Source organism: Mastacembelus armatus, chromosome 15, assembly GCF_900324485.2.
Source record: "Mastacembelus armatus chromosome 15, fMasArm1.2, whole genome shotgun sequence".
Classification (NCBI taxonomy): domain Eukaryota; kingdom Metazoa; phylum Chordata; class Actinopteri; order Synbranchiformes; family Mastacembelidae; genus Mastacembelus; species Mastacembelus armatus.
In genome coordinates, this window is record NC_046647.1 from 19,390,964 (window position 1) to 19,403,800 (window position 12,837).

General features: G+C 39.3%; 1 protein-coding gene across 1 annotated transcript in view; it reads left to right on the forward strand.

The window, feature by feature from the left end:
- The window catches only part of slc8a1b (solute carrier family 8 member 1b), a 117,016-nt gene that overhangs the window by 75,192 nt on the left and 28,987 nt on the right, over positions 1-12,837 (forward strand). Inside the window, exon 5 of the mRNA XM_026309001.2 lies at positions 3,872-3,981. Coding sequence (XP_026164786.1) covers positions 3,872-3,981 — 110 coding nt within the window. The remainder of the gene's footprint in view (positions 1-3,871; positions 3,982-12,837) is intronic.

Sequence of the window (12,837 nt, forward strand, 5' to 3'; positions counted from 1 at the left end):
TGTGTACAGTGTGTGTACAGTACACTGTATACACGCTTTAACTTGTCCAGCACACACATCCACACGCACATCTTTGGTCTGGAAATAATCTTCCCACCCTGTTGATTACCCAAACACTGGGTTGCCATGGCAACATGGCAGCATACTGTACAGCCGGTGTGACTGTCATGTGAATGTTAGTGCACATGTGCATGTTCACATATTTGAGTGTGTGTTTACTCGAGAAACAAGAAAAAGACTGGGGTGCGGATACAGAGAAGATAATTCCACTGCTGACATGATGCACTGCCTGGAAATGATGGATTTTGCAAATACATGAAAGTATGTGCTCAAGTGTGCATGTGTGTGTGTGTGTGTGTGTGTGTGTTTGTGTGTTTCCAGTTGGTCATCTGTTAGGTTTGCCAGCATCAACTGAAGAGTCACCACTCCCGAATTTGGTAAAAAAAAGCCCACCAATCTGTCTCTGCAGAAATGAATCATTGACATTTCACAAATATGTAGAGAGTTAAATCACATTATTTATGCTCTTTCCAAAGACAGACTAGTTTCCTATGACTTCAGCACAGTCATTGCTAGTAAAGATTTCTTTGCTTGCCAGTGTTGCTTTGGGTCCTCTAATTGCAAAAGTCGTCCTTGTTCTAAGTCCTGTTCAGTCGGCCTTTTGCATCAGTGGTTTGGTGTTGGTTTTACTGCATTATTTTCTCTTCTGTCTGAGAATTATGGAGACTGCAGTGGATTGGCAGAAGAACCAATCAACAAGTTGATAAATCTGAGTGTAACATAAGCACAGAAATAGTACAAAACATCAATGAGGGAATTATTTTCAAAATATTAAAAAACAGATATTCTAGTCCACTGGTAGTGAAGCAGTAGTACCAGTAATCAGGCTGATAGTGGGAATGAACTTTGCTGTTCCTAGAGTCTGTCCACTTCATCATTTGGGAGTTTAAAGATCTTGCTCTAGGGCTCCACCTTGAGGCTGGAGGGGGATTGACTCCATCACTTCTGCAGCTGCTGTGTGATTCTGTTGGTCATGAGCTTCCCCAGGCCAGAAGGTGAAAAATGCTTTCATCTGCTTTTATGGGACACTGATAAATGGGCTAATGTCATCGCCAAATACGTTAATTCCTGTCATTTGCAAGTGTGTGTTTGTGTTTGCATGTAATATTTTAATGGATTAATTTGCTGTGCTGTGTTTGCATTATGCAGCAGTAGCAAAGTGCTATATGTCTTTAGTTATGAAAGAGACACTCCGTGTCAGGGCTGTCAGTGCTGAGAGGTAAAAAGCAGATTTTATCAAGTGTACTCAAGCATTGTCATTCTATGCTATTATGTACTTTTACTCTACTCACTTCTGATCGGAGCAGTTTAATTCCACAGTAAGTCCAATAATAGTGGATTCATAAAGGGGTCACTGGTCAAAATGAGTACTTTTACATTTAAAACTGAAACACAAAAAAGCTGATACTATTTATGTATTTTTACTTTAAGTGCAGTTTTGAGTGCAAGATTTTTACTCATCATTTAATACGACTACTTTTACTGAGCTAAAACATCTGAATATTTGAGACTACGTGGAAAATCATGGCAGACTATACAGTATACTAGATAGATGTACTTGTGTGCATGTTCCTTTTACTTTTCCATTGGCTTTTTGGAATCAAAAGTAATGTTGCTAACACACTGCTGCAGGTTGCAGGCCTGTGATCAGAGATAATGGTTTATATAACTGTGTGTGTGTGTGTGTGTGTGTGTGTGTGTGTGTGTGTGAGGGTGTGTGTGTGTGTGTGTGTGTGTATGTGTGTGTGTATGTATGCATGTGTGTGTTCCCATTTACAACCCTATAGGCCAGATTATCATTATTATGCTCAACTGTCTTTGTTATTGCCTGTAGTGGATTTGAATAATCAGAGTATGGCTTGTTTTCCAGACTAGAAACACAACATAAACACACATGCCCACAGGCACTCAGTCACAGACACACTCCATGGCCCTGTGACCTCTGATATTAGCTTCCCTCCCAAATATGACTGAGATCAAATGCCACAATAAACACACACACAAACACATGTTCTCTACACTGAGTCTTACTGAAGCATTTGGGTGGTCGATGCTCATTGCTGCATTTATTGGTTTTGGTGAAAACTCCTGAGAAAGGAGTCACTGGCTTGTCTTTGTGTATCAGCAGAATGTTGTTAGAGTTTACAGGCTGGTTTATTTGTGTTTTGTTAAATGTATCAGATAATTAAAGATCTGGGACATAAATATTTACTGTATAAATGTGGAAGATGAGAGTAGTAGAACAGATTTTGCTAATATGTTACATTTCAGTAAGCTGCTGAATATGACTTGCAGAGATGTCATGTTGCTTATAGATGTTGTTCAGTTGTGGCATATGAGCATGTTCAGATTTCTGTCCAGTTTCTCCTGGCTCAGATCACAAACCAGTTAGTTAGACTGGTTTCTTTACTGAGTGTGGTTGATGGTGTTAATTGAAGGTGTTCATTGCAGCAGCAGACACACTGTTCTGTTGAAAAAATCACTTTCTCTTCATTGTTATCTTCTTGCTCAGTCTCGCTTTCCATTGCATCTGATGATTTCTTGATCTTGTCTCAACCTTGACTATATGCTGATCTGTTCAACTTTAAAGAGGGCAGGATATGTCAGTTCACTGCGAATTCAGCCAAAAATGCCAAAGAACCAACAACTCATTTGCCAAAGTGCTTATTTTTTGTTATTTTTTAATAAGTTTGATATTACAATCTTTAACTGAAACCTTCGTACTTCAGGTTTTAAAGAAAATGTAACTCTTATATTGGCTGAATTGACTTTGAATTGTCCTTATTTCCCACAGGCATCAAGGCATACTTAATACATGTACATTTTAAGAAAAATTCAGGAATTATGACCATATGGGGTTATTTTATCTATTAGTCAAATCAAAGTGGAAATCACTGTGTAAGTACTAAAATTGCGAATCCTCTGCTGGATCCTGACAGCCATATTCATCACTGTGATTCATTGAGGTTCACTTCCCAAAATGACTAATAGAGTTGATAAACTCTCCAGGCGCTGCCAGACATTATTTAGCTTTTGCTTAAAGTTTATTATTTTTAAAGTCTGGAGATTGAGGTGGGCCTTGAACAGCACCATGGGCTGGCAGCGTGAGGGGTCTATCAGATCAGTCATGTCACACTGAAGACATATCATCAAAAATGAATCTGACACCAGATGTTATGTTAGATGAGGTGAAAATACGAAAACAGCTGTAAGATAAGGCAGCCTAAAAACAGCTTCTTACAGGCTGTTCTTTTTTCAGTCTTAACACATAACTAGTCCCTGTTTAAATATGAAGTAGCTTCAGATGTTTGTGGGAAAGGGAAATGCTGCTCTTTTTTGTTTCCTGTTGGTTTTCCAATTTCTACCCTGCTTTTTCCTCACATTTCTGCCTTCTCTTCTTTTTTCCTCTTCTTTTTCTTCCTCCTCCTCCTCCTCAGTAAAACCATCAAGGTGAAAATAATCGACGATGAGGAGTATGAGAAGAACAAAACCTTCTACATAGAGATCGGAGAGCCTCGGCTGGTGGAGAGCAGTGACACCAAAGGTCGGGAAGAGGGTGAGCTCCATGTGTTGAGAACATGGGAGGAGATTTAAGCTTAAGTGTTTCCTCCTGATGTGCACCTCCTAGGACAGTGTGGATCACCTCATCTCACCACATCCACTACTCCACTTTGTGTGTGCATGTGTATTTTTTCTCTGTTTTGTTTTATTGTGTGTACATATTTTGCCATATTGTTTGTTCACCATGCATGCATTCACCACCTCCCTCAATGTGTGTATGTGTGTGTGTATATGTGTGTGTCCCATACAGGAAGACCATAACCGTTAGGATCTTAGACCGGGAGGAGTACAATAAGCAGTCCTCCTTCTACATTCTGCTTGACAGCCCCCAGTGGATACGCAGCAGGAAGGAATGGGCAGGTGTGACAGTCAATCAGCACTGAGATGAGCTGTGTGAATTTCAAATGGATCCTAAATCAACAGTCCAATCTTAGAATTAAACCCCAGCACTTTTTATGACTCACTGATTCATCCTAACATTAATTCAAACTATGGTTAGCTCAAGAAAGGTTTTACATCTGCAAAGGAGCTGCTGTGTTTTTATTTATTTTTTTTAAATCAATCAATTAATTGGCTGAACTGTTTAAACGCCACTCACTGCAAACACAGTACACTAAACATTACAGCAGTATAGTATATAATAGGTAGTAGGTAATGGAATTGGGGCATAGTTACAAGCACAACAGGTCAAATCATGAAAACTGCATGTTTTCAGTCTCTGGAAAGTGCAGCAGAAACTTGACAGATCTCCAAAAATGGAAACAAAGAGAAAGCTGTCACATTAAGGGTTAGAGGACATCACAGAGAGGGTATGATGCTGCATTTGTCTTGCTTCTGACTGGAATCATATTTATTTTACACTGAGCTTAATACAATAGCTAAGACAAGAGCACTTTAGAGCTGGCAAGAAAAAAGGCACTTTACAGCTGGCAGTGCTGCAAGAAACCTAATCAAAGCATTAGTTTCACATGTGCTGTTTTTCTGAAGTGACAAAACACAGAGCTGCTCCCTCATTGCCCATGTTTTAACAGGCCTGTTGATTTGGGATTCAGGTTGAACCCACAGTGAGATGATTCTGCTGCTTTATGTACTTCTCAGTTTTTCTTCCTTTTTCTAGATTTCCTCCTCTGCTGCTCTTCAGAGGTCTGTACAGAAAACTCAGTGGGACTCACACCTGTCCTCTTCTTTCTTCTCCTTTCCTTTTTCCCTGACCTGTTCTTTTCTTTGCTCTTCAACCAGCCAAGATCTTTTCATGCTTTGAGATCTGCTGGTGTTTGAAAATGTCACCGCTCCGCTCAAAGTGTTCACATCCAGCTGGATTATGGATTGTTGGCACAAAATGTAATATAGTACATAATACTCAAGAGGGTGTTCACACTGGGTTTGACAGTGGTGTGAATGGCATTCATAGGTAGCTAACTTCATTCAGCACCTCCATCCCACTAAACAATTCTAAGGGTTTTAACCTAATATTATCTCGTGAAAATGGGGAAGTAATAAACATCTTCTCATTGTTGGTGCAGGCTTTAGGCAAATAACACAAGACAAAACACTGACATGAAAGAAATATTTTTTATAAATAAAGGTTTTATCAGTTTCATATATCAGGACTTGCATCTGTCTGGAAGATTTATCCTTTTAGAAGAAGAAAGAATAGCAACATAGAAAGGTTGGATAGCTGGAAGAGTTTAGAGAGCCTCCAAAAAAGTGAAGCTTTTCTTATACTTCCTGAATTTAATAAACCATTTAAAATAGTTTGGATGATCTGAAAAATACATTGTCAAGTTTGTTCTAATCTCCTAAAATGTAGTGTGTGTATTGTTGGAACTGGAATGTCCTCCCTCAGTTCCACGTGTTCGTTTGATTGATAAAACAGAGGAGATAAATGTGGTCTCAAATTAGCCGTTTATTAAAACACACTGAATAAAGCAGTTACAGAGCTCCGGGTCAAACTTTCCCTAACCAATAACAATCTTTGTCAGGGCACGAAGTCTGACTGACTATTCTTCCCTCGACGCAGTGATAATATTACAGAATGAAATGTGCAATCTTTAGGAAGCTGGCGTGTTCTTCTCCCATAGGTTGAGAACGATGGGATGTCCTGAGATATCACTGTTACTATGCCTCCTGGCAGAGGTCAACCTGCCCTGTAAGACAGAGTACAACAACAAAAGCAACAGGCACATCCTATCTGATGTTATGTCTAGTCCACTTCTTGCCCTGTAAGAAACCTTGCAATTACTAAAAAACAAGTTAATGTCTAACCTGCTACTGTTTCACACATACCAAAATGCTTCATGAGTATACTGTAATAATGCATTAAAGTTTAATCTATAATATGATAAAAGTAATCTAATACTGCCTTATACCTTAAGCTGTAATGTAATAAAAGTAATAATTCCCACATGCATTTGCGCATGTCCTCACTGTTTATTTGTTATCTGAACTACTCAACTCCCCTTTGTCTGTTACCATCTAGTGTAAAATAGTTGTAAAAACTACAAATTGTTTATTGCCTTTCAAATATTCAGACAGATGCACATAAAACAAATGTACAACCCCAAATCCAAAAACAGTGTAAAATCTACATTAAAAACTGAATGCAATGATTTGCAAATCTCATAAAGCCATTCACAATATTCACAGTATTATTATTATTATTCACAATAGAACATAGAAAACATATTAAATGTTGAAACTAAGAAAATGGCATCCTAAGAAAAAAATAAGGTAATTTTTTTTTTTTTTAATTGGTAGAAGCAACTTGTACGTCCCAAAAAAGTTGGGACAGAGGCAACAAAAGGCTGGAAAAGTAAGTGGTACCAAAGAAGAGCTGGGAGAACATCTTGCAACTAATTGTCAACAGGGCAGTAACATGATGGGCAGAGATTTAACTGTGAAAAGCTGCGTCTACAATTTCAGAATAATGTTGGTGTGCTGTAGGTCTGACTTCGATGAGCACTAAAGCTATTTCGCAGACACTTTAGTAAAGTCTTGGTTGTGCACTGTATATGTAGTTATATATTACAGATGGACTACAGTTATTCAACAGGTATGACTGTCATTTATACATCAAACAAGGCATCTAATATCACTGTGATGAAACCTACACTTCTCAACAAAAAATGACCAAATATGACATTATTTTTTTATTTTATTTTTTTATTTATGAATTTGATTTGATTTATTTTAATTTATTTTGTTTGATTAGAAATGCCCAAATGAAATTGACGTTTTAATTGGGATCGAGATCAGCAATAGGTGCCCAGCCCAAGCTCTCTAAGAAGACGAGGAAAAACTCCCCATGACCCTTAGAACAGCTGAAGGGACACAGGAAGAAACCTCGGGAAAGGCAATTCAGAGAGAGATCCCCTCTCTGCAGACGGCTGGGGGGGTGCACTTTTATATTTGTGAGGAGCAGATCAATTTAGAGTCACCAATCAAACTAAACTTTGGACTGTGGGAGGAAGCCGGAGCACCCGGAGAGAACCCACGCAGACACCTGGAGAACATGCAAACTCCACAAAGCAAGGAACCCTCTTGTTGTGAGCTGACAGTGTTAACCACTGCTCCACCATGCTGCCCTTCACAAACTTTTCTGTTGTACAAACAATTCTCAAATAAGATTTGTTTGTACTGAATAGCCCTTTCAAATATACAAATACAGATTTTTTTTTATTGTATTTGTGTTTTCATTTCATACATCTGATCATGGGGATAAATCTTCTGTACCATTTCTTTTTCTTTTTGGCCAGTCTGTTCTCCAGCCCTTCTAGTTGGGCTCTCATAGACTGTTCTGTTGTCTCCCACTGTTGCTCCTTCTCCTGCAGAGTCTTGTTGAATTGCTCTGTGATCTGGATGCATTCGGCTGAAAACTCCTGCTCAGCCTTCTTCATGGCATCAAGTTGACTCTCGTGCAGTGCACTGGATTTCCGCAGCTCATCCAGCAGGGAGGTTTTCTCCTGCTGCCAGTGAAGACGTTCACTCTCCAACTGATTACTGACTGTTTTTAGAGCAGTCTCAAGCTCGGTCTTCTCTCGTCCAAACATCTCCTGTTGGGAAACATACTGACTTTGGGATGTTTCCAGCTGTGTCTGCAGAGAAAGCTTGTCCTGCTGCCACTGGAGATGTTTAGATTTTAACTTCTTCTCTGCCTCCTTCAGAGCAGTAACCAACTTATTTTTGTCATTCATTAGAGCCAGATGGGAGCCTTTGGTATACTCCAACTGCTGCTTGAAAGAAGCTTTTTGGTCTTGCCACAGAAGATACTCATTATGTGACTCCTCTTTAGCTTTTTTGAGTGCATACAGGAGCATGTTTTTTTCTTTGCACATATCCTTAAGCTCTTCCAGGTGTGAGGTTCTGAACTTTTCCAGCTCCCCCTGCAGGGAGGTTTTCTCCTGCTGCCACTGAAGACGTTCACTCTCCAACTGATTACTGACTGTTTTTAGAGCAGTCTCAAAACAGGTTTTGTTCTCTTTACAGATCTTTAGTTGGGAAAGAAAACGGTTTTTGTATATTGTCACATTTGCCTCAAGGTCCAGTTTGTCCTCCTCCCATTGAGCACGTTCGGTCTTTATCTGCTGTTTTGCTTCCTTCAGGGCAGCAGTCAGTTTAGTGGCCTCCTGTAGGTGAGTCAGACTGGAGGCTTTCAAGTTCTCAAGCTCCTCCAACAGGGAGGTTTTCTCTTGCTGCCACTGGACACGCTCATTGTTTAGAGTAGCCAGGAGGTTGGTGTTTTCTTCTTCCAATCTGGGAAGCTTGATATTGGGTGCATTATTCATTTTCTCCTTCATCAAAGAGAAGTGTTTGGCCTCCAGGGCTTCTGCTCCTCTGACGCTCTTTCTGACCTTTTTTTTCTCCTCCTGGTCGCGATAGAAAGGGGCTGGTGCTGTTTCTAATTTTATTGATTCCAGCTCTTTTTGAAGGGCATCCTTTTGTTCAATGACACATTTTAATTTGCTCTGCAGGTCCTGGATGTTAATGGTCTGCTGCTCTCTATTCTTTGTCAACTCATCTTTCAGTTTTTTATTCTGACTCTCTGAAGAGATGACTTTTCCCTCAGCTTCTTCTAGCAGAGCTTTCAGCTGACAGATTGTCTTCTGCATCTGCTCCTTCTCATCAATGAAGTCATCCAGCAAATCCTCCTGGACATCCAGGTGGATTCTCCCCTGAGTTTGACTCATGGTGAGCCTTGCCTTGCTGTCCTTCATCTGATTCCTTACTTGCTCCTCCAGGAAGCAGTGGTAAAAAGTCTTAGGTGGCGTATTCTCTATCACAGATCCTTCCATTTTCTCAGATTTCTGAGGAACTTGTTGATCTTCTCTGCAGTGTGTGCTGTGTACTTCGCTTCACGGTGAAACTTAGTGTGAAACAGTTTCTCCCCTCCAGCTTTTACAAAGAGACCGTGTGACATCATATTCCTTTGTGACATCACAGATTCTGCTCCATTGGTCTTCATCCTCATGGTTTAAAAAAAAACAGTCTAATGGTTAATCTGGTGGTTGCCATTGGATACCATCTAACTTATGTTTCAGTATGTGATCATTACTAAGATAATCCATGTATAAATCATTATTAATACATGTAAAATATGTCAGGAAATAAAAAAATAGAGAATAAAGTAACTGTCATGTTATTATACACGTAATATACACGTATTATTTTACAGAGGTTAAAATTTAATCTTGCTAGTTTTATGTGGTTCTTGTATTCCAAAATTTACAGCATACACACACACACACACACACACACACACACACATGCACATAGAGCACCACTATCATTGTGTTAATGACAGTGTGCATTTACCAGGCATCATTAGTGTTTATAGTGATGTGAGGGTCAAAAACAAGGGCTAGATATCACATTATCGCAATCAGGAGATTAAACACACATTTGGGGACACACACATATATATACACACACACACCCAGTTTAAGAGCTGCAGTGTGTTTGTGTGTTTAATGAGTGTGTTGTATGTTTATGAATTTATGTGGTGTGTATCTCCGAGATTAATTAGCCCCGCACAGATCTTTATGGCCTCAGTCCATTACCGTGTGTCTCCATGTAAATGTGTGTTTCTGCATGTTTTGCATGTATATATCTGTACATACTTTCGTTCACATGCTTGTTTGTGTATACATGTGTCTCTGCAGTCTGTATTTGTGCAGTATGTTTGTGTTCAAGACAGACACTCATTAGCCCAGAGTCCAGTATCTAGGGAACAAAACTCATTATTAAGAGAATCATTTTCAAAAACACCTTGCAGTAGCTGCTGTCATCTCCTAATTTATAGATCCCAGCCCATGCTGTTTGAAGGGATTTGATTTAGTAACATAGTATGTGCTGAACATAGATCATTTTTACATACCAAAGCAATATTTAATGACATGGCACAAGAACATATGCTCCTGATTTTGTTAATTTGGGTGAATCTGTTTCAATCAGTTGTTGGTGATTTCCTGCTATTACAGGTTTTTATTGCAAACACTGATGCTTGTACACAGCAGCAGATGTTTGTTATCAGTCTGTAGGTTTTACAGTAATCTCATAATAGATAAATAATACGATCTGTTTACTGGCTAATTTCAAATATTAGGTCTTTTAAAAGATTGGTTCAGGGGGATTTATTTTGTCTATATTAACATATTTATGTTAGTTGAACCTATTTTCAATATGCTGACGTAAAGGCAGCCTGTGTTGTAATTGAGATCTGGTTCTTCATGTATTTCTCTCCTTAGCATTGTATTAGTGTTTACGGAGGCTGTGTTTTCAGTAAATTAACTCTTCTCACACAGAGAGCGGTGCCGAGAGACTGGAACACAGAATTGATTTTCTCAATGCATTTTGGCACAATCCAACATGTTTCAAATAGGCTTTTAAGTATCCTGCCCCTGAGACAGCAGCTGAAAACCGACCAAAAGAGGCATGTCCGCTCTCTAATTCTGATTAATGTGTGAATTGTGCCTTGAGATATTAATTCCAGCAAACATTCAGAGAGAGAACAAGTCAGCTTTTCTTAGTGCAATCCAGCAAGGTCTCGCCTCATCTCCTATCAAACCAGCACTTCAGATATTAGTGAAGTGCCTCTGTGACGGAAATAAAAGCCTAATTTTTCAGTTTTTTTTTGTTTTTTTTTTGTTTTTTTTTTGGTAGTTTAGGTTTTTTGTAAGAAACAGATGTTGGCAGGATTAATGTGCTGACTAAACAAGCACAGGATCTGACATTTTCTGTACTGATATGAGGAGTTACGCTTTTTTTTTTTTTTTGTCCTGTTTCAATGATGGAAAATTGTGTAGCTCAGTAATTCATCTTGTGCCTGTTTGAAGAATTTCACTTGCAGCGACGCTGAATGGACTGTTAAGGGTTGTGATATTTTAAAAAGTATATTTCCATTATCAAGAGAGTGAGTAGAAAGAGGGTTTGGTGCCTTTTTGAAAAGTACGCCACAAGTGTTATAAGCTTCGATTTTTTTTTTTAACTAATGTACCAGCCGTTTGGCCCATCATCCTGTTGTTCATCTTAGAATTTGATAAAAACACAGAAGCCATACTCAGCTATGGGCAATCTAAGCAATGAATATTTTAGCTTCACCACCATTACCTCCACTGGAAACGCAGTGGTCTTTGCTAGTAGGGTATATTTGTGTTCTTTTATTAAATATGATCAATCTTTCCTCTCAGTCCACTTCCCCACAAACAATTCATGGTAACATGAATACCAAACATGGTAACATGTTCTCATTTGTTCAGGAGAGAATGAAAAAGGGTGTGATTTACTTTTCCATTAACCTATTTCATCTTCTCCTATTTCTGGCAGTTTTACATAATGCCTTTCAACAAACTCCAAAGAGCAGGTGTGAACTTGCATCCTGCTTTGGTTTGTTTGTGCAGGTGGAGCTCCATATTTAATATTTGCAGGTGGAGATAGATATCCACTCATCCATTAGTGTTTTAGGGTGAATTTTTTTGTCTGAGTCCCTCTGACGTTTCTCAGCAATTATAGTTTTAATATAGGGGTTTTTTTTCTGGAAGGGGAGAGCCGGATTCACTGGTCATTTTAGAGGTTTTCAGATGACCCTATGATATTGCAGGGTTTTTGATTTGGTTCAAATAAGCCTCAGGACAGTGGGAGGCAGAGGAGAGTTCATTGCAGCCTGTGAACCTCCATCAGTCATCAGGGTGGGGGAAAGTACAGAGTGAGGAAGGAACAGAGCTGAGAGCAAAACCAGCTGCACACACATGCACCCTGTAGAGGGTGATGACCCCATGTCCTAACACACACACACACACACACACACAATATCAAACATGCACTAACACATACACTGTGCTCTTAGAGTAACATATATAGAAACATGTGACTACAGATGCATTTACATGTGTCTGAATATACGTGACAGATTTTGTCAGCAGTGTCCTCTCTTTTTTTTAACCTTCTCTTCCTTATGTCCTCTGTCTGTGTATCTGTGTGTTTAATTCAAGTTCAACTTTTATTAGAAGTTAGATGGAGGGTTCCTAGAAGAATAAAATACAAAGCGCACCAATGTTAAGTTATGCAATAGCACATCACACGATGATTAACCCTGGCGTTAACTAATACTGCGTGTGTCAGAGCAACATAAATTGTTTAGTATGCCAGTTAGTTTGTGTTAGTTTGAAACCATCATTGTGAGGACAATGCAGTACTGTGTGAGCCTTCAAGCCCTGTTTGAGGGCTAAGACTTGGTTTTAGGATTAGCGTTATAACTTGGGATTAGATTATAACTTTGTCAGCTCAATCAGGGACAGATGATTATCCTTCCTCCTTGCAAATATCCTCATCTTCATTTCTCTGCATCTTCATCTGTCTTCGACTGCATCTTCACTAACCTAATGAACTTCAGTTACCCATTCCCTTTTCTTACCAAATCTTTTCTTAGCCTCATGATTACCATAAAAACATTCATTCATATAGCGATGCTTTAATTGCTACCAGCAAACAAATCACTCACTAACGTGACTTGAGTACCAGTTCCTCCCCCAGTCCCCTTCCATCTTTTTCTCCTCTCCTGCACTGTCCCACTGTCCCACATGGATGGCACTTTAAAAGCCTGTCAATCTTTAAAAGTGCCATTTGTTCTCTCTGCTCCTGCCCCTCTCCACTGCTGCTATTCTGCCTCCTCCTGTGGGACTATCCAAAACTGTGACAGGGTAACAGCTCCTTCCCCCTCCT